General features: G+C 40.5%; 1 protein-coding gene across 1 annotated transcript in view; it reads right to left on the bottom strand.

Moving 5' to 3' along the window:
• Window positions 1-11865: 11865 nt before the first annotated feature.
• Window positions 11866-22468, bottom strand: part of gkap1 (G kinase anchoring protein 1) — a 38105-nt gene continuing 27502 nt past the window's right edge. Inside the window, exons 7-11 of the mRNA XM_080188847.1 lie at window positions 21844-21945; window positions 21694-21757; window positions 17062-17132; window positions 15773-15850; window positions 11866-14270 (exon numbers count right to left, since the gene is read on the bottom strand). Coding sequence (XP_080044973.1) covers window positions 14229-14270; window positions 15773-15850; window positions 17062-17132; window positions 21694-21757; window positions 21844-21945 — 357 coding nt within the window. The 3' untranslated portion in view covers window positions 11866-14228. The remainder of the gene's footprint in view (window positions 14271-15772; window positions 15851-17061; window positions 17133-21693; window positions 21758-21843; window positions 21946-22468) is intronic.

Raw genomic sequence — 22468 nt, 5'->3', positions numbered from 1 at the left:
ATAATAAAAGCAATAGAAATCAGAAAAAGTATCTCAAATGAAGGAGGGAAGCTAAGGCTGGAATAAAGACTAAGAGGAAACATGTGGAAAGGACAGCAGTCTGTGCTGGAAAAAATAATAAAATGTTCTCAGAAGTATTAATGGTAAAGGATTAGTGAAGAATAGGGTGGGGCCCATCAGGGACAGACTGCTCACTAGAGCGGAGGGTATAGCAGAGGCACTAAATTAGTATTTTGCTTCTGTCTTTACCAAATTAGAAGGTGGTGACAATGGACCAATTGAAAATGTGGGTGTTGAGCAACTGAGCAGTACAGTGATAGATAAAGAAGAGTGCTACAAAAGTTGGCAGCACTCCAGGTAGAGAGATCGGCAGGCCCAGATGAGATGCACCCTAGATTGCTGAGAGACATAAGGGAACAAACTGCAGAGCCATTGACAGAAATTTCCAGGTTTCTCTGAACACAGGATTAGTCCCAGGGGACTGGAGGATTGCAAATGTGATGCTGTTATTTAAGAAAGAGGCAGAGGATGACCCAGAAACCACAGACCTGTCAGCTTGACATCATTAGTGGCAAAACTGATGGAGGCTACAATACAGGATAAGATAAATATACAGTTCGCTGTAAATAATAGTCAAGAGGTTTTGTCAAGGGCAGGTCTTGTCTGATAAATTGAGTAGAGTTCTTTGGTGAGGTGACACAGGCAGTAGATGAGGGTAGTGCCATGGATGTTTTATATTTGGACTTTCAGAAAGCGTTTGTTATGGTGCCACATGGCTAGTTGGTTAGCAAATTAGAAACGTTTGGGGTCGACGGGTCCTGGACCACATGGATTAAAAGTTGGTTCAGAGATAAGAAACAGAGGGTAGACATTGATGGGCATTTCTCAGGCTGGTAACAAGTTGAAAGTGGTGTTCTCCTGGGATCAGTGTTGGGACCCTTGCCTTTTCTGGTGGGTGACACGGTGGCATAGTCTCTAGCACTGCTGCCTCATAGCACCAGAGACCTGGATTCAATTCCCAGTTTGGGTCACTGTCTGTTTGGAGTTTGCATATTCTCCCTTTATCTGTATGGGTTTCCTCCAGGTACTCTGGTTTGCTCCCACACTCCAAAGATGTGCGGATTAGGTTGATTGGCCATGCTAAATTGATCCATAGTAGCAGAATAAATATATGGAGTTATGGGAATGGAGCCAGGCTGGGAATATTTTTGGTGCCAGTGTGATGGGCTAAATGGCCTCCTTTTGCACTGTAGGATTCTGATTTATATAAATGATTTAGAGAAGGGTGTTGAGGGGAAAATCTTTCAATTTGCAGATGAAAGTAAGTAGAGGGAATAGTGAATTGTGGGGATGATGCTGAGCAAATTCAGAGGGAAATTGACAAATTGGCCAAATGGATAGACTCCTGGCAGATGAATTTCAATGCAGTGAAGTGTAAGATAATGCATTTCTGATAGAAGAAACAGTGGGAGACAATACAGGCTCAATTATACAACTTTGAGGGAAGTACAGAAGCAGTGGAAACTCGAGGCTGAAGTGCAAAATTCTCTGGAAGTGGTCAGGCAAGTTGAAACAGTTATTAAGACTTATTGGATCCTTGGGTTTTAAAAAGAGACATAGGGTGTAAAAGCAAGGAAGTGGTGTGACATTTCCACAAATCATTAGTCAGACCACATTTGGAATATTGTGTTCAGTTCCCAGCATCTTATTTAAGGAAGGATGTTAAAGCCCTAGAAAGAATGGAAAAGAGATTTACTAGAATGATACCAGGAATGAGGAATTTTAGATACAAGAAATAATTAGAGAAATTAGACTCATACTCCTTGGAGCAGAGAAGATTTACGAGGTGACCTAATTGAGATGTTCAAAATTATGAACAATTTTGACAGGGTAAAGAAGGATATTCTGTTTCCAAGGAGTACAAGTCTAATTTCTCTAATCATTCCTTGTATCTAAAATTCCTCATTCCTGACATCATTCCAGTAAATCTCTTTTGCATTCTTTCTAGGACTTTAATATCCTTCCTTAAATAAGGTGCCCAGAACTGAACACAATATTCCAAATGTGGTTACTATGCCAGTGACTAGGGGTCACAAATTCAAGATGGTCAGCAAGGGAATGGGAGTGAGATGAGGAGAAATCTCCTTACTCAGAGAGTTACTGGGATTTGAAATGTGCTGCCTAGGAGAGCGGTGGAGCAGATTCCATAGGAGGTTTCAAAAGAGAACTGGATATATATTTGAAAATGATGAATTTAGAGCGCTATGAACACAAGGCTGGAGAATCGGAAGAGCTAGGTAACTCTTTTGGGAGTCGGTGCAGACACGATGGGCTGAATGGCCTCCTTCTGTGCTCTAAAATTCTATTCTAAATTAAGTTCACTGAGACAACACAATTTTTCCTTAGAGTACAATGAATTATGAAGGAGAACCCTTTTTTAAAGATGTGTTTTTGAAAGTTTTGTTCCTCATGGTCAGGTAGATTCAACTGGTGATGTTGGACTTCCCTTGCTTCTGGATCTGTGAACTGAACAGTAGATGGGAACAAGAAGAATGATATGGAGATACCAGCGTTGGACTGGGGTAAACACAGTAAGAAGTCTCACAACACCAGGTTAAAGTCCAATAGGTTTATGTGGTAGCAAAAGTCACTAGCTTTCGGAGCACTTGCTGCTCCTTTGTCAGGCGAGTGGGAGTTCTGTTTACAAACAGGGCATGTAAAGACACAAATTCAATTTACAAAATAATGGTTGAAATGCGAGTCTTTACAGGTAATCAAGTCTTAAAGGAACAGACACTGTGAATGGAGAAAGCATTAAACACAGTTTAAAGAGATGTGTATTGTCTCCAGCCAGAACAGTTAGTGAGATTTTGGAAGTCCAGGCAAGTCATTCAGGTTACAGATAGACATGAACCCAAGATCCCGGTTGAGGCTGTCCTCATGTGTATGGAACTTGGCTATCAGTCTCTCCGCAGCAACTCTGCGCTGCTGTGTGTCGTGAAGGCCACCTTGGGGAATGCTTATTCAAAGATCAGAGGCCGAATGCCCATGACCCCTGGAGTGTTCCCCAACAGGAAGAGAACACTCTTGCCTGGTGATTATCGAGCAGTGTTCATTCATCCGTTGTCGTAGCATCTCCATAGTCTCCCCAATGTACCAAGCCTCGGGACATCTTTTCCTGCAGCGTATCAGGTAGACAACGTTGGTCGAGTTGCAAGAGTATGCACCATGTACTTGGTGAATGGTGTTCTCTCGTGAGATGATGGCATCTGTGTTGATGATCTGGCACACCTTGCAGAGGTTGCTGTGGCAGGGTTGTGTGGTGTCGTGGTCACTGTTCTCCTGAAGGCTGGGTAGTTTGCTGTGGGCAAAGATCTGTTTGAGGTTGTGCGGTTGTTTGAAGGCAAGAAGTGGGGGTGTGGGGATGGCCTGGGCAAGATATTTGTCTTCATCAATGACATGCTGAAGGATCCGAAGAAAATGTCGTAGCTTCTCCGCTCCAGGGAAGTACTGGACGACAAAGCGTACTCTGTCTGCCATGTCCCGTGTTTGTCTTCTGAGGAGGTCAGGGCGGTTTTTCGCTGTGGCACATCAGAACTGTTGATCGATGAGTCAAGCGCCATATCCTGTTCTTATGAGGGCATCTTTCAGTGTCTGGAGGTGTCTGTTGCGATCCTCCTCATGTGAGCAGATCCTGTGAATACGGAGGGCTTGTCCGTAGGGAATGGCTTCTTTAACGTGTTTAGGGTGGAAGCTGGAGAAGTGGAGCATTGTGAGGTTATCCATGGGCTTGTGGTAGGTACAGTGAAGTGCTGAGGTGACTGTCCTTGATGGAGATGCGTGTGTCCAAGAATGCAATCGATTCTGGAGGGTAGTCCATGGTGAGTCTGATGGTGGGATGGAACTTTTTGATGTCATCACACAGTTGTTTCAGTGATTGTTCATCATGAGTCCAAAGGAAAAAAATGTCATCAATGTAGTGAATAGCATCAGATGAAGGTCCTGTGCAGTGAAGAGGTCTTGTTCGAACCTGTGCATGAAGACGTTGGCATATTGAGGTGCGAATTTGGTCCCCATGGCTGTTCCATTCATCTGGATGAAGAACTAGTTGTTGAAGGTGAAGACATTGTGGTCCAGGATGAAGCGGATGAGTTGTAAAATTGCATCTGGAGACTGGCAGTTGTTGGCGTTGAGTACTGAGGCAGTTGCAGCAATGCCATTGTCGTAGGGGATGTTGGTGTAGAGCGCTGAGACATCCATTGTGACAAGGAGTGGTCCTGGTTCAACTGTTCCATGTGTGCTGAGCTTCTGTAGGAAGTCCGTAGTGTCGCGACAAAAGCTGGGGGTTCTTTGTACAATGGGCTTCAGGATGCCCCCGACGTAGCCGGAGAGGTTCTCACACAGGGTCCTATTGCCCGATACGATGGGACAGCCGGGTGTGTTTGCCTTGTGTATCTTCGGGAGGCAGTAGAGATCTCCAACGAGGGGGTTACGTGGAATAGGAGCACGGAGGGTGTTCTGAAGATCCAGATCAATGGTCTTGATCAGTCTGTTGAGTTGACAGGTGTGTTCTTTGGTTGGATCTGTGGGTAACTGTCTGTAATGTTCCTCGTTGTTCAGTTGTTGGTACACTTCTTGGCAGTAATCCGTTCTGTTCAGTATGATGATAACCCGTCCTTTGTCTGCTGGTTTGATGACAATGTTGCAGTTGGTCTTGAGAGCGTGGATGGCGTTGCGTTGTTGTTTGGGGCTGTCTTGAGAGGGCGGTTGATGAATCTGATGTTGACGCACCTCCTGACGGCTTGCACATACATGTCCAGTCGAGGGCAGCGGCCTTCTGGAGGAGTCTAATTGGACTCTTTCTTCTTCAGTTGCTGCACTGTGGATCCCTGTCGGCTGTTCTGGTTCATTGGCTTTCTCATTGTGTTCGCTGTTGGCCTCTTGGGGTTTGTGGAAGAACTCCCGCGGACTCATTCGCCTGATGAATTCCTCTGTGTCTGCTGCAAGACTGATGGGGTTTATTTTGGTGGTGGGGCAGAAATTGAGCCCTCGGCTGAGAAGAATGTCAGGGACAAGAAAGGTGTCAGTATGAACTGAGAGGGGTGAGTATACCAGTGTGAATTAGGAAGGGACAGCGATGAGTAAAAATTTAAAATCACAATCTCAGTTAAGCAATAAATATCCACTACAATTTCTTTGCAATAAGAACAAAGAAGTTTGGTAGCAAAAGAATTCCCACTCACCTGGCAAAGGTGCAGCCAGCATTCCAAAAGCTTGTGGCTTTTGCTACCAAATAAACCTGTTGGACTTTAACCTGGTGTTGTGAAACTTCTTACTGTGCTTACCCCAGTCCAACACCTGCATCTCCACATCATTTGTGCAATGTCAAAGTTGAGATGGTGAGCTGGTTGGAAGATAGATATAGATATCTTCCCACTTCGGTGGATATAAAATATCCAAAGGCAGTATTTTGAAGGGAAGAGGTGATACTGTTGGTTTCTTGGCCAACATTTATCCTTCAATCACTGTCATTAAAAACAGATCATCTAGACATCATATTACCGTTTCAGGAATCTGTCATACACAAACTAGCTGCTAAATTCTCTACATTATTACAGTGACTGCACTTTAAAGGGATTTCATTGGGTGTAAAGCACTTTTGGGAAACTTAAGGTTATGAGAGGTCATATATAAATGCAAGTATTTTTGTAAGTACTTTTTTCAGTTTTAGTTGATTCTATACCTGTTTGTAACTGTAAATGAGGCATCTTTATTGAACTCTAATTGATAATCTTATGGAGAGCAATAGGTAACAGATCAGTTGGATTTTTAAAAATTTAATGCAAACTTTCCTGCAATGGCATTAAACTTGGCACATATTGCAGTCACACAGATGAGCTTCATGCCAAAGTTCTGGACCATTCTTAGCAATACCATTATTGACCAATATATGGCAGCACTGCTTACTGTGTTACTTTATACATTACCTTTGAGAAAAATATTTTCATCTTTAACTTTTCCCACCTCTACTAACATATAATAAATCAATTGTCTAGGATTTAAAATGCCAACAATTCCTGACCCAGTTTTTAAATGGTTAAATAATCAATTAACTTTAATGAATATCAGAGATTCTTGGCGTATAAGTTATGTTCAGTATCACTTTAGCACTAAGGACATGGGTTGGTTGGCTCAGATGGCTGGACAGCTGGTTTGTGATGAGGAGCAATACCAACAGCATGGGGTCAATTCTCATACCTGTTCAAGTTATTCATGAAGGTCCTGCCTTCTGAACCTTGTCCTGAGATGTGTGATCCTCAGGTTAAATCACCAGTCAGTTCTCCTCTTTGAGGGAGAGAGCAGCCTTTGGTCATCTGGGACTGTGGCAACTTTATCTAAGACTCAAGTTTTCTTGAGTGTTGAATGAGAATGGATAAACATGCAACAGAGTTGAACGAAGTCCTTATAAATGTTAACTAGTTCTATGCACATTGTATCTGCGACTTGGAGTAGGCAGGTCAATAGTTCAGTGGCACAAAAATCTAGCAGCAAAACATTAAGATGCTGGAAATCTGAAATAAAACCAGGAAATACCAGCAACATTCAGGTCTGCCAGCCTCTGTAGAGAAACAGTAAAGGACAGGTTGATGTTTTTAGTCCATGTCCTTTTATCAGAACTAGAAGATATTACAGACAAGCAAATTATTAGAAGCCACAGACAAGGGAAAAGGGGCTGAGGAAGAAAATCCACAGAAGTGATTAGGTGGTGCATAAGGGATAATTAAATAACAAAAATAATATTAATACAAGTCACAAGAAAGCATCAAGAAAGAAATACACCAGATGATGTATGAATGGCTAAAGCAGAATTTGGTAGCAGGAGAGGGAAGCATTGTTAAACCAGCAAAGTGGCTCCAGAGTCAGGGATGAGTGGTCAATGAAATTTTGGTCAAGTTCTGAGATTTTTTGTAATAAAGAATCATGTACATTATAGTGCAAAGTGGTAAAGTCCTTACAATATGAGGGGCTGGAAAACTATAGCATTGATCATCAATGGTAAATGCAAATGCTTCTCAGCCACTTCAAATGGATGGATTGGAAAAATATTGAGATGAATGCAGTTGGTTTCAATTTTGGGCGCTGAAGAAGGGAAAGGGTTAATGGATTTTGTACCTAGAATATGTCATAAGAACATAAGAAATAGGAGCAGGAGTAGGCCATCTAGCCCTTCGAGCCTGCCCCGCCATTCAATAAGATCATGGCTGATCTGTCGCGGCTCAGTTCCACTTTCCCGCCCTCTCCCCATAACCCTGAATCCCCTCTCTTATCAAAAACCCATCAACCAGCGTCTTAAAAATATTTAGCGAGGCAGCCTCCACCACTTCAACGGGCAGAGAATTCCAGAGATTCACCACCCTTTGAGTGAAGAAGTTCCTCCTCAACTCCGTTCTAAACCGCCCCCCTTTTATCTTGAGGCTGTGCCCCCTAGTCCTACTGTCTTTTTTGAGCGGGAAGAGTCTCTCCATCTCTATCCTATCCATCCCATTCATCATCTTATACGTCTCAATGAGATCTCCCCTCATTCTTCTAAACTCTAATGAGTACAAGCCTAGTTTATTCAGCCTCTCCTCATAGCTCAACCCCCTCAACTCCGGTATCAGCCGAGTAAACCTCCTCTGCACTCCCTCCAAGGCCAAAATATCTTTGCGCAGGTGCGGCGCCCAAAACTGCACACAGTACTCCAGCTGCGGCCTCACCAATGCCCTATACAGCTGCAGCAAGACCTCCCTACTTTTATATTCAATCCCCCTCGCTCACAAACATAACCCTACGTTACTGATCTTCTCAAGCCTCTACTGCTCTTGGGAGTAATATAAGTTATTTGTTCATGTATTACGTGCTTTAACTCTCATTTTTATAAAGACAGATAGTTTAATGTGGCTGTTATTTTGTAGACTTTGAAAATCTTACCTATTTGTGTTAGCTGGACATTGTTACACAGATGGTAGTTTACGATACCGGCTTTTGACAGCTGCTGATGGCAGATGGCGATACCAGCTTTTAACAGGAAGACTCCCGCTGGGACAGCCACAATCACACAAGTAACTTCAAAGACAGGGATGCCAGTACTGCTGCAGAAGGGTTTTGAATCGTGACTGGATTGAAGACTGTGTCATGACTGCAGCTGCCAGTTGGATTGTGAATCGTGGTTAAATCTGGGGCTGCATCACGACCAAAAAGGAAGACCTGGAGATCTGGCAGGAATTGGAACTTTGAATCATGATTATTGCTGGAGCTCAATGCATAAATGCCCACTTGTGTTTGCATTCTATGAGAAGTCTCGTAGTCCATTGTAAGGAACCAGTTCTCCCAAAACTATGGAATAAACACCAGAGTTTTGAAATAAAAGCTACTGTAGTTTGACTCACTAACAGTCTCAGAGGTATTATTTTACCTGTAACGGATGCTAAATTGAAAATACCTGATCTAGTTGGCATGTTGACCTTCCAGTCACCTCGTTATGAAGGGACAGAACATACTGAACTAGGGAGGAGTGGGGTTAGGAAGGAGCACAGATGAGTGAGGGGAGATGGGATGGGAGGCAGAGGAGAATGAGGAGATGACTTGAGGGAGGGGAATGGAGAGGAAGGAAAAGGAGGGACAGGGAGGAAAGGAATGGGGGAGAAATGGGGGAAAGTGGGGGGGGCATCTCCCATGGTCACTGTTTTAATCACAGTGTGAGCAACACAGCATGTCTTAGGTGTGTGCTGTGTCGAGTCTGGCACGGGAAGACAACCACATTTGGGATTTTGGGAACAGTTATGGAACAGAGTTGGAAACAAATTCATCCTCTCTTTCTCCCATAATAACTCTTCAGTCAATCCTGCTCTCACTGGCTAGCAGCAAAGTTACAATTTTTTAAAGCCCCGCATTAGTCTCTGAAGTCGGAACATATATTTGAAATGGCAGATTTTAGAGGTGACAATCCACCAAATGTCAGAAATTCCTCACCCCTGCAGAGTGAGGAAAGGAAAAGGAAAGTGGAAACTCAAGTTGCAGACCTGCTGTAGACTGCATTCTGACACAGGATTTCTATCTCAAGCACCAAGTCTTTAGATCCTCCATCTCCACAGTGCTGGGTACACCACCTTCTATCAACAGCATCTGCTGTCAGAGAAGAAATGGGAGATCTGGCTAAGGTCTTGAGTTTTAATGTTCATGCCAACAAGTTCAATCTTTAGCTTCTGGTGGTGGCTGGTCAACAAGAGAAAACACATATAGCATCTTTAATGTAATCAAACGTTCTAATGTGCATTAGGGTAGCACTGCTGCCTTATAGCTTTTATCTGGCGTTTTGAGTCCAGTTTTGGTCTCATTTGAGCAGTGGAAGTGTGGCACTGGAAGCATTCAGAGGAGGTCCACCAGATTCATTCCAGGAAATGAAAGGTTTGATGTATGAGGATAGATTAACAGTTTGGGCTTATACTCGCTGGAGTTTAGAAGAATGACAGGGGATCTGATTGAGGTATATAAAATTTTAAGAGATTGATGGAGTAAATGTAGACCAAATGTTTCCTCTCATGGGGCAATCTACAACAAGAGGCCACAGATATATAGGTGGAGAAGCAATAGATTTAAAACTGAGGAGGAACTACTTCTTGCAGATGGTGGTGAATTTGTGGAACTTGCTGCCCATAGCATGGCAGAATCATTAAATGGTTTCAAGGAGGAAATATATATAGTTTATAATTAAAACAAATTTTAAAAAAATGTTGGATGTTGGGAAACAATTGTTAAACAAAAATAAAGAAATCAGAACAAATTCTTGTTAAAAAGAGTAATCCATAAAAATGACCAGAACGTGAAGGGTGTGTGTGTGTGTGTGTGTGTGTGTGTGTACAGGCTCATTCCTAGTGTCAAGTGCTTACTTACTCACCCACCAAAAGTAGGTGTATGTGCTGATGTGTGCTTGAGTGGGTGAGTGCACAGACATGCTCAACCCCTAAATTCCCCACACATTCCTCTCTCCCCCTTACTCCCACATGCACAATTCAATCCCTCACTCCAATGCATTCAGATACCCAATCCTTCACTCCCTCAATCCCCATTCTCTGCCACATATGCCAATCTCTTCTCCATTTCCCTCCCTATGCCCTGTACCATCTCACTCCCCAATCCAGCAGCTGGGGGACCTGGCACTGCCACCTGGTATTCTGGTCCACCCTTAAGGACTTGGCACTCGTCCTCCCACCAAAAGAAGGTTCTTCTGTCGAAAACTCACCATCACTGGTGTTCACAGATTTTCTCTCTTGGGGCCAGAATCCAACCTGCAGGCTGACATTTGGACAAGGCTGCTTTAAGACTATCATTACCACTCCATTTGTCTTGTGTTCCATGACATCTTTGTCATTTAACCTCTCCTGCCCACTAACCTATTCCTTTGCTCCACCCCTTTCTCCAACAGCATAAAAAACACCACACTTTTACCTCTCTGCAGTTTTGAAGAAGCATTATATAGTTATTGATATGAAAGTGGTGAATGGTTGTACTTTAGGCTGAAGGGGGCACAGTAGAGTTCTCCAGAGATTGATACTCGGCCCTTTTCTTGATACATATCAATTACAGTCACTTGCTAGTGCAAAGCCTGAAAACAATTTATACTTCAGGATAAAGGGTACTGATTGATTGGCAGAGACATTGCCATGCAATAACCTAGATTTGGGTGTACAGGGCACAATTTCAAAATTTACCAAAAAAATTTGGGAGGCATTGTTAACTTAAGGATGATTATGACAGATCCCTAAGGAACATGGATAGGCAGGTGGAATAAGCAGATAAGTGGTACATGAAATTTAATCCAGAGAAGTATAAAAAAATTGCATTTTAGTAGGAAGAATAAGGAGAAACTACATACAATTCTAAAGGTGTTCCAGGGATTGAGAGACCTGGGAGTACACGTGCACAAATCATTAACACAGTCGACTGTGAACTGGTTAATAAAGCTCATGGGATTCTTCAGAGACACACAGGAGAGAAGCAAGGAAGTTATGAAGAACATTTGGACTCGACTGAGGTATTGCATCTGATTTTGGGCACATTTAGGAAAGATATGGTATAGAAAAAGTTCATTAGGTTGTTTCAAAGGATGAGGGAGTTAGATATATGGGATGACATTTTGAGATGATGCTGGCAAAAACAGGAGGGAACCAAGGATAGATCTTCGGGGACTCCAGAGGCAACAGTGCATGAACAACAAGAGAAGCCATTACAGATGATTCCCTGGTTATGACTAGGTAGGCAAGAATGAGGGAAAGCCCACCTAGCTAGACAGGTGGGAATAGTGTAATTAACCATGTCAAAGCTACATTGTTGTGAAGTACAAGGCAAGATGAGCAAGGAGGGATGGAGGCACACAGTCATATAAAACTTCATTTGTCACTTTGATTAGGGCTATTTCAGCACTTATTGTGGAGCAAAAACCATATTGGTGGTGTTTAAATATGGAGATACAAGAGGAGAATTAACAGGCAACACCATGTTACAGGATTTAAGAGGGAAGGAAATGTGAAGCTGGGATGGCAGTTTGTAAGGACAAAATATGGTCAAACATGGGTCGTTTGAGGGGTTGATAATGGTAGACCTGAAAGAGAAAGAAATACAAGGAGGGAACAAATTGTAGTATCAGCAATGTGGGGTTGGGGGGGGGGGGGGGGGGGGGATGAATACCAATTGCTTTGCATATGTTGAGCAAGCATATGTCAATAGTTCCTAGGAGAGAAACATCAGTCTTCAACCACTTCCTCATTTAATTATCAGTATTTCCATATGGCATCAGCACATGATTTATGAAACATACATTCTGCGCAGTGTTTGATTTTTGATTTATTATTGTCACGTATTAGCAGTGAAAAGTATTGCTTCAAGCGTGCTATACAGGTAAAACATACCATTCATAGAGAAGGAAGCAAGAGTTTGCAGAATGTGGTGTTACAGTCATAGCTAGAGTGTAGAGAAAGATCAACTTAATACAAGGTAAGTCAATTCAAAAGTCTGACAACAGTAGAGAAGAAGCTGTTCTTGCGTCAGTTGGTATGTGACCTCAGACTTTTGTATCTCTTTTCTGATGCAAGAAGGTGGAGGAGAGAATGTCCAGAGTGTATGGGATCCTTAATTATGCTGGCTGCTTTGCTGAGGCAGCAAGAAGTGTAGACTGGGTCAATGGATGGGAGGCTGGTTTGCATGATGGTTGTCACGGCCTTTTGTAATTTCTTGCAGTCTTGGGCAGAACAGGAGCCATACCAAGCTGTGATACAAGAAAGAATGCTTTCTATGGTGCATCTGTAAAAATTGGTGAGAGTCAAAGCTGACATGCCAAATTTCCTTAGTCTTCTGAGAAAGTAGAGGCATTGGTGGACTTTAACTAATGTCGGCATGGGGGGACCAGAACAGGTTGTTGGTGATCTGGACACAAACACTTGAAGCTGTTGACCCTTTCTACTTCATCCTCGTTGACGTAAATAGGGGCACATTCTCATTTACGCTTCCCGAAATTGATGACAATCTTCTTTGTTTTGTTGACATTGAGGGAGAAATTATTGCTGCCGCATCAATTCACCAGATTCTCTATCTCATCATTGTTTGAGATCTGATCCATTACAGCGGTGTTGTCAACAAACTTGAAAATCGAATTGAAGGGGAATATGGCCCCACAGTCATAGATGTATGAGGAGTATAGTAGAGGGCTGAGAACACAGCCTTGTGGGACAAAGGTGTTCAGGATGATTGTGGAGGAGGTGCTGTTGCCTATCCTTACCGATTGTGGTCTGAGAGTTAGGAACTTCAGGATCCAGACGCAGAGGGAGATGCCGAGGCCCAGGCCTCGGAATTTGGAGATGAGTTTCGTGGGAATAAAAATTTAAACTACTGAATGGCTTTGATCATAAACTTGATCAAGTATTTTAGATATTAAACGTTCAATGTGTTCAGGTCAGGCTTCAATCTATTCGAGAGCTGCCTATGATTGTGAACACCAGGGGAAATAAATTGTTGTTCTGCCTCAGCACGAATAGACAAAATTGGGTTTGACTAAGATAACCTATCTAAAAGGCAACCACAGGGCTAGAAAATCTGATCAAGACCCAGTATTGGTGTCAGCTGAGTGAAAATGTTTGAAACAAATGTGCATGTTTTAAAAAATTCTTTCACAGGGTGCGGGCCAGGTCCATTCCTAATATATGCACAAGCACACACATTCATGCACACGAGTATAAAATATGTCAAGATTGGGTGAATTAAATTTTAATTTATTGGTATTAAAAGTTTGGCATTTTAACACGCTTCAATACTGATCACCAAAATGGGAACTATTTTGTATTTCGAAAATAAAGCCTGGGTCACTTAAAAATGCCCTTTCATTTTGTACATGCTCTTAAGCAAGATAAGGATTGTTGGGAACCTGGATAATTTTTTCATTTAACACTAGGATCAAATGTAGTAAGGACCACAATGTTGAACCCTTCCTACATTATTCTGAAAATATTGCTCAACTTCTCCCTTTATAGGATGACCAGCATTTTTCATTCCTTTTACACTATGGAGTAGTGAATGGAAGCGTATTGAAACCACACAAATTAATTTTGCTAGAAATTATTTATTTCCCTCTCATCTCCCACTCTCAGCCATTCTTTTACTTGTCTAAAATGGCTCTCATGAGGTTAAAAAAAAACAGTACTGCACCACACTCTAACCTCACATCATTTTGCACATTTTTAGTTTCAATCTACTTGTCAAATTGGACACTCAGCAGTCACATATAGTTGATAGAGATAGTGTAAACAATTTTCTCACTTATTAAATAGCAGGGAACTCTGTCTAAAGTACAAGTCTAATCACAAATCAAAATTAATTTTTTGAAAAACAAGAAAATTCATTACTTTAAACGTCAGGAGCACTACAGCAGCAGTTAAGCACCAAAAACATCATTCAGCTATTGATACCATTACTGTTTCATCAAAAGGAAACTTAAAGATACCAGCCCCCACCTTCCCCCCCTCTATGGTGTGAGGTGAGAAGAGCTTTCACGAAGTTTTAAACAACTGCAAAATAAATCAATTGTAAAATCCAATGGTTATGAAAAAACTAGAAACTTCTACGATGGCACCCTGAAGGAAGGTTTTTTTAATGTTTTTTTTTGCCCTGGGCTTCACAGTATGTAAATGCTGCGACCTTCAGTGGTCAGATTCAGACATTTTCTTCCCTTTCTTGCCTCCCTGCAGATTTCAAGAGAGAGAGAAAATAAGTACATTTAGTCAATGTTTTCTGTGGAACATTTGAAGAATTAACCTGTCCTACTGCATTACTTAGTAATTTAGAAGAAATTCTAATGAGTGTTTTTAAAAGAAGCAACAACATTCTCCTTTATGTAATTCAATAAAAGTTAAAACACGTTTTATACTAATGAACAAAAGCTACAATTTGCTTTGCATTTCAACTGTTTTATGCAGCAGGTGCTAGTCATCAACTGTTGATGTGCAACAGAGATACAATGGGGAAGAAACACTGATTAATATCAGTAATTTCAGTAATTCTTTTCTCTCCTGATTATAAATTTACAAGATAATCAAATTTACATAATCATATTCAGATTTGAAATGAGCGCTATTTGGAAGGATTTTGGGTGAATTTCCGAGTTCCTCCTACATCAATATGTTAATCAACAATCATACTACATAATATGCACACCACACTAATACGTTCGAACAAATTTCTAAAGAACATCAGAATGCTCCAGACACCGAGAACACTCAGCACAAAAAAGCCTGCTGAATAACAAAAAGAATTCCAAAATCAACATGGTCGTGCACGGAGTTTATAATCCACAGTTATAAACTCTATTCTTCTAACACTCAGCCACCGAGTTTCTCTCTCTTTCTCATGCATGAGTTTGCTAAAGTAAGATTGGCTGGACATAATAATAACAGGTATTCTGAGGCAATGTATGCATTAAAATGAACAATACTATATCAGTGAAAAAAACGAGTAACATCTGCATATTAAAGGAAAGAAAACTCCTTCAAGTTATGATCATGATATTTCTGATTGGGCTGATGGGACATTTTGTCATTAATTATACCTCAGCGTGTATGTAAGTTGCTACCTTTAGGATTATAGGTTTTGTTCAAAACAGAAGAACGCATACCAAACTTTCCATAATGCACTTACTCTACATGTCTGCAGACTGATCAGCAACTATGCTGTCCCATGTTTTAGCCTGAAAACAATTGATATAAAAACAGAGTATTGCTGTTCCCCTGATGTTAGCAGCACTGACTGAAGATGATTCCCAAACTCATCATTTAGAATGCAACAAGAGATCAGTAACCACCTCCCTGGAGAGGCTTTGTCTTTACATTGAAGTGTTTTTCGTAGGCTGTAACAAGGCTTTAAGGAATTAATGCAGCGGTCATGAGTCTTCTGTTTAGTATTTGCTCCTTCTTGGTTCTGTCTCTTCCATGGTATAAGATTGCCTATAGCTGCAACATGACCTATCAATCAGCATGTTTACCTTTTCAGAGGCAGAACAACTAATCCAGAAGGGGAGAACAGAGTACCACAATTCATTGCATCCAATTGACTTTAAGAATTAGAAGGCATTAACAATGTCAAGTAGAGGTTTGTTAAGCAATAGGCGATAAAACACAAAATGATTCAAATGGTTAATAGTTATCTAACAGCAATGTTAAAAGACAGAACACTTTGGTAAGTATTTTACCTGAAATTTTGTTAACTCTGCTTGTAGTAGTTTGACCTTAGATTTTTCTTGTTCCAGAGCTGCATGTAGCCCAGTAACCTAGACAAAGAATGATACTTTGAAAAAGCAAACATATAACACCAATGTTATCAGTATGTAAATGACAACAGCTCACCCACTGGGACACCTGAGCAAACAGCACTTTTTGACTGCTGAGCCTAACATTGTTGATTTGTACTATCTTGGTTTGTTTTTCTTCTCACTCAAAAATGTTGTAGTCACTTTCATTACTTGTTTTATAACCAATTTCTACTCTCAAGTGACCCTTGTATAACCGTCCTTTTCAGCCACTCATCCTTTTCCCTTCCCTTCCATGTTACAAAATGAATCCCTTGCTACACAAGTATTTTACCATACAAAAATGTATTCTAGAATTAAATATTATCTTTGTTTTACTAAATTGTTGCTGGTGTTCAACAATAATTGTCAAAAGGTGGAGATGATTTAAAACGGGCACAGATGTACTTCAAGCTCATTATTCATCTGGGCTCACTTGTGCTTGTTGGCATTGTTAGAATTGGGTAGATGGTCACTGGAGCCGTTAAGAATGACAAAAATCAAGTCAGTGACTGCTGGGCCAGCTCTCACTTCCCTTCTTTTCTGTTATTAATGATCCAAGTGGGAATAGCTAGCTGAGACTGGATGCACTGTCTCTGGCATCATGATACTGGACTGATGACCATGAGCTCCTGAGTGGCGTGGCATTTCAGGCTCTTCATATGCTCTGCGGGCCAATGACAAAACAAATACTGTACCAGCGTCGACTCGTGACTTGGGGATAGAAAGTAACACTGTGTCCCAGATCCTATAATTTTTGGGGATCAGAGGAGTGGAGAGGGAAAACCGTTGGGGGACCCCTCAAAATCTTACTGCAGACCTGAGGTTGAGAATCCCTGATCCATTTGTTTTATGGTATATCAAAGCCAAATCTGATTTTTCTTTAATGCTGGTTAAATCTGACTGGTGGCATCCACACACTTGCACTTCTCAGGTTGATCAGTGGTGAGTTTCCACTACTTACCTTCGGAGGTCAGAGGCCAAATGCAGTTTCCTATATGATATTCCTTATTTAAATAAAACTCCCCACTCCAACATCATAGTTTTAATCTCAACCCAATGAGATAAAATGATACTCCTGGAGCAACATTTAGTTAACTCAGGCTACTTTTCTATATTTCCTTGTGTTAGGCAGATGATCTATAAACTGCAGTTAACACTAATGTTCAATAATTTTTAATTACTGCTATTACCTGTGAAGTTAATTCATCCTTGATGGTTAAGAGTTCATCAACTTGTAAAAGTATGTCTGCTTTATCTTTCACTGAAATATAAAGTAAAACAATTGTAACACGCACTACAGTGCAGAATATCAAAACGTTTGAATATCTGATATTTAGGAAATACCCTAGAGACACTCTGACATACTGCCTTAATTGTCACAAATATTATACATTACACAAACTACAGGAATAAATTGTATCTGGCTCACCCACTAAAAAATTGTGATCAGTTCAGCTGCCTATTAGGCACGCGGCACGTTTACTTTCCACTGAGGAAAAAACAATTGTGCATTGCACCGGATTATGGCAATATGCCAATGGCAGACTTTGGTTAAAATTACCCCCTCTTGCTAAGTTAATGCACAACTATCCTTATGTTACATGTAATATCTGATGGGAAAATGAAATCACAAGTCCTTGAATGTGTGGTTTAAATAAACATTTTAAGCAGAGGGTTAAAAGCAGCAGCCTTAAGAGGAAAACATATGCAAAAAGTACTCCGAAAAGCTTGCATGGAAAGGATCCCATACTGGACTGTGCAAAAAGAAAGAACAGCTCACAAGAGGAGATCAGAGCAATGAACTGAAGAAATAGCTAAAGAAAGCCAGCACAAATCAAGATACTGGCAACGTACAAAAAAAACAGAACAACTTGAAAACAGAGGAGAAAAAAAGATGGTGAGGGAGAAGGAGCATATTATGAAACATACAATTCTATTGGTTTGGTCTACTTGAAAACATCTTCAAGTAATGTCCCTTTAATTAAACACAACAAGTCTCAGATCTGATCTACTTCAATACAATAAATTGTATTGCACAGCTAATTCCTAAGCTCTAACCAATTCTGCCAGAAGATTTGCTTTTGAACTATCAGAACAAATATCAAAATAAGGATAAAACTGACTACTTTAAAATGGGGACTGATTGATGATTATGTGCTCTGGTCTAATTATCTCCTATCCCCCAACTCTATTTCACCTGAAGACTGCACTTATCTTGTCCAATGCTTTGGGAGAACAACTCATATAGCAACTTGTCAGATAAGAATAAAGTGGTGATGACCTTTCGGCATAAGGGGAAAATAATGAAAAAGTTAAACAGGTGGATAAAAAAGGACACTGATGAGTTAAGGTGATGGTTCTTTGTTAAATGATGTAGACTAGATCCTGATCAAGATATCAAACAAATTCCTTGGTGTTCAAAGTCTGTCGTGATTCTAACATTTTCAAGATTTAGGATAGAATTTAACATACACATTCACATTGTATGATTTTGACAAACTGAATACACCTAGCTGTCCATCCCTTAAGTTATGAGTTATTCACTTAATGAATTGAAAACAAACTGACAGTCACCCTAAACTGAATGGCTTAACGATGGGCTTCTCATTGGTCTACACTTCATACCAATGACCTCAGTTGCAACTGTGATCAGCCATAAAATACGTTGACGACTCCAATTAACACAGGAAATACATTAAAAACTTCATTCTATTGATCAGTAAACAAGAATTCTCAGTTAATTTTCAACTTGAAATAACTTGCACTTTATTGGAATATTGTACAGTGGGAATAAATAGTCTTTAAAGTATGCCATTTTATAACCAAAATAACTCAAAGGTGCTTTGCATTGCACAAATAACGTGATCCATTATTTGTACTGGAGAATGGCGAATACCCAAGTCTGGACCATGATTAGAACTCAATTTTCCCAACAGCTGAAGAACTCATTCTCCATCTGGATTCTTCTACTGTTTTTGGCTTTTTAATCATTTCTGAGATTGCGGTATGTTTAGCTTGTTGGGGGGCTAAGGGTGGGAAAGGACAAGTTGACTGAAAAGTAGCTTTGCAATATCTCTGAAATGGTTATGATGGACCAGCTTTTGTTGTTAAAAGAGCAATAAAAGGCTAATGGTGACTGCCATTATTTTTGTGCAAACAGCACAGCAACTTCAGGTAAGTGGTACATGCACAGTTAATAACAAACACTGAAACATTATTGTCCAAGTTGAACCACATACTGATTGATGATTTTTGAAAGTTACTATCTGCCACACCACTGCAATGTATTGAATACAGTGAAGTCGTATTTCACAGTAAACGTTAACTGAACTCACTGCAGAAAGTAAGTCCTATCAATTTCAAATCTACCGGCTGAATTTCCCACCCTGCCATCAGGCAAGCAGAAATGGAGGCATGTAGGTTCCACAAGCCGAGGACCCGCCCTCAATCTCTGGCTATTTTGATTGGCATGGGAAAGGGGGCAGATCACGACTTGCATTCCACACTCCTGTTGGATGGCTCCATTGCCAGTTAGGGATTTTAGAGACCCCTCACTATTTTTGATGAGTTGGGCCTGTTTTGATAGTTAACTTTGTTCATGGCAGCTCAAAGGAGTCGTGAACTCTGCTCTTGCAAGGCAAGAACAAAGTCAAAGCGGAAAAGTGTTCACATCATTAAAATACAATATCCAATTGATGATGTGATCTCTTGAACAGCATTAATAATCAGATTTGACTGCCATTTGTCCCATGATCTAATCCATTAACTGAATGATAGTCACATATCTATTCTCCTGTTTTTAAGCTTGAACAGATGGCTGAGGTCTTCCTGTTTTCAACGGTTTTGATGTATTAAACTCTGAAGGAATTTTTTTAAACAGCTGTCAATGGATTTCCATCATGAATGCTTGGTTGAGTTTCAAACTCCACTAATGGATTTACCTCATCAGGGGGTGTTGATACAGTCTTTCAATAGCATCTCTTAACGCATGTGTGGCTGAGTTCTCAATCCCATTTATGGATTCAGCTCAGCAGGGGTTATGACACAGCTGTCAAGAGTTTATTGATCTTGCCAGTTTTATGACCACTTAAGAAGTGGATGTTTTTTGAAGTGGCTTTTCAATAAATATTTATTTTGGAACTTCATTAACATCTTAAAGACTACCCAAAATTATTGAGAGAGCTCAAGAGTTCTGTACATCATGGATGGTGGCACATGAACAGATATGGGTGTGAAGGGTTAGCGGAGCATGATTTAGGGAGCCTCCCATTACATGTCCAAGAAAAAGGAGCTGAGCCCCAGTCTGCTTTGAGGCCAGGTGCTGATTCTCAGGGGTGAAAAGGCCACACAGGAGATGGGATTGCAATATCAGAAATTGTCCCAATTTACAATTCCCACCTGAAAAGGAAAACTTCAGCCCCATATCTCTCTTCAATGACATGATAAGTTTTAATTTCTCCCAATCAACCTCTCTGGGACTGAAAATTAACAATGACAACAGTGGAGCCTCATTCCTCCAAGTGGAATTAATTTTGGAGAAGTTACATTTGTAATTATTTTAAACTTTTCCATGGTCTCAAGTCTTAATCCAACCTTCCTTTCCCTCCTATTTCTCGTCCTGATTTGACTTTGAATTCACCCACTCTGCTTCACTCTTTTCCTCAATGTTTCATGTTCTTTTCACAATCCTTTTATCTTACTGGTTAAAGACTGACTTTTCATTGCTTGTTCATTCAGACCCAGATGCCTGTTTTCCTTGCTTGGGTTGTTATTTCAACAATTTAGCTCATAAAGACTTAAAAGTACAAGGATAAATCCAAGTTACAGATACCCTGATGCAGCAAAAAAATCAGGCTCAACATGAACAAAATTGAAATTACTCAATGTCAGCACTGAATGTTTTAGATTGGAAAACAACCTGTATCACACCAGTCATTGGAGATACTAGAATACAAACTCAGTGTGCCAAATGGCTGCAGATGTTGGGACAGTTGGAGCTTTAAAAAAGAGATAGATCTTTTGGTGATAAGGGGATCAAGGAATATGGAGCAAAGAGAGGTAAAAAGAGGTAAATGAAGCCAAGGTACAGATCAGCCATGGGGAAGAGGTCAATGGGTGCAGGTATAGCTGGCAAGCATGAAATGGGCAGAAGGTGCAAGGCGAACAGAAGGTGTGGACAGAGGCAATGTGGGGGAAGCTCCAAGGGTGTGGGGAGAATGGAGAGAAAGGAGGATGAAGTGTGAGAGGGAGAGGGAGAGAGAAAAGGGTGTGTGGGTGCGAGAGTGGGGAGAGAGATGAGAAACTATGAGGGAAGAGAGTGAGAGGAGTCTGATGGGGAGAGAGGAGAGAGAGAAAATTGTGTGGGAGCAAAGTGTATCCACTTTGCTCGCTCCCAGGCTCAGGGTTTTCATTCACCATCACCCACCACACAAATCATGCATTCTCACCCATTCTTGCACTAGGTGAGTAACAGTACGTGAGCACCTCACGACTAAGTGTTAGCTAGAATCACATTCACCCTATTGCACTCAACTACTCACCTTTATTTATTAAACAGGTTTTTTTTGCTAAGTAGTTTTTACTCTAACTCATTTTTTTTTTAATTCATCTGTAATAAAGTTTGGCACAACAACTTTCCAAAATTGGGTAATCGGCCCGAGTAAAATGTGCATCACACTCCCCCTCCCCGAAAAGACTGGGCAAGCCTCATCTAAGTGAGCAACAGAGCAAGTCTGAAGGCTGAATAGCCTATTACTGCACTTTTTCTGTACACAGGTCAACCTGCATAGTTTACAAATATCAATCTATATAAAAATACTTACTTTCACCTTCTTGAAGCATCTTCAAAAGCTGAGCATTTCTAGCCTTTACTTCTTTATATTTCGCCTATTTAGGAGGGAAGCTGGAAAATATCAGTAAGACGCTAATAAGATTCTTGTTCATAAATACAACAGCAAAAGTTAAAAACTTACTTCCCACTGCACAACAGTTTGTTTCAACTGAAGAATTTTCATATCTTTCTTTTCCAGTTTATCTTTTAATTGTTCAGTTCTTGCATTATTGGAAATAGCTTCCTGTTGATTTGCAGAAAAAGAAAAATCAGTACATCTCGATTACATTAAAAGTTTCCTTATTCCATATTAATATTCAGCTCTCCATTAATCACCCAATATAGATTCAAGAAATTACGTTATGGGATACTAGAGTGAAGTCATATACATTTACCTGCATTTCATCCATTTTAGTTGAGGTGTCGATGTATTTAAAGTAAATGGATTAATATCTCCATAAAAATACTTTGTTCAGATAAAGGTGTTAATCATTAATATTCCAGATGTAATTTCTGGGCCCAAGTCTTTTTAGAGATTAATAATTACTTACATGATGCATTACCAATACATGGCTATTTCATTCTGCGAATGTATATATTACACAGAGCCAGATCAACTATTTTTAAAATGCAGCTCAATCCTGCATAATGTTTACAAGCCTTATATTAAAAACAACATTCAAAACAACTGGATAAAATGGACCATTACCAATTGATTAATTCAGTCATAAATTTGCAAGAAAAAAATTGGAATTATCCACATGGTT

The sequence above is a fragment of the Carcharhinus amblyrhynchos genome, chromosome 5 (genome assembly GCF_965287045.1).
Source record: "Carcharhinus amblyrhynchos chromosome 5, sCarAmb.v2.hapA, whole genome shotgun sequence".
In the NCBI taxonomy this organism is placed as follows: Eukaryota; Metazoa; Chordata; class Chondrichthyes; order Carcharhiniformes; family Carcharhinidae; genus Carcharhinus; species Carcharhinus amblyrhynchos.
The sequence above is the reverse complement of the archived record's forward strand: the minus strand, read 5'-3'. Positions and strand labels throughout refer to the sequence as shown.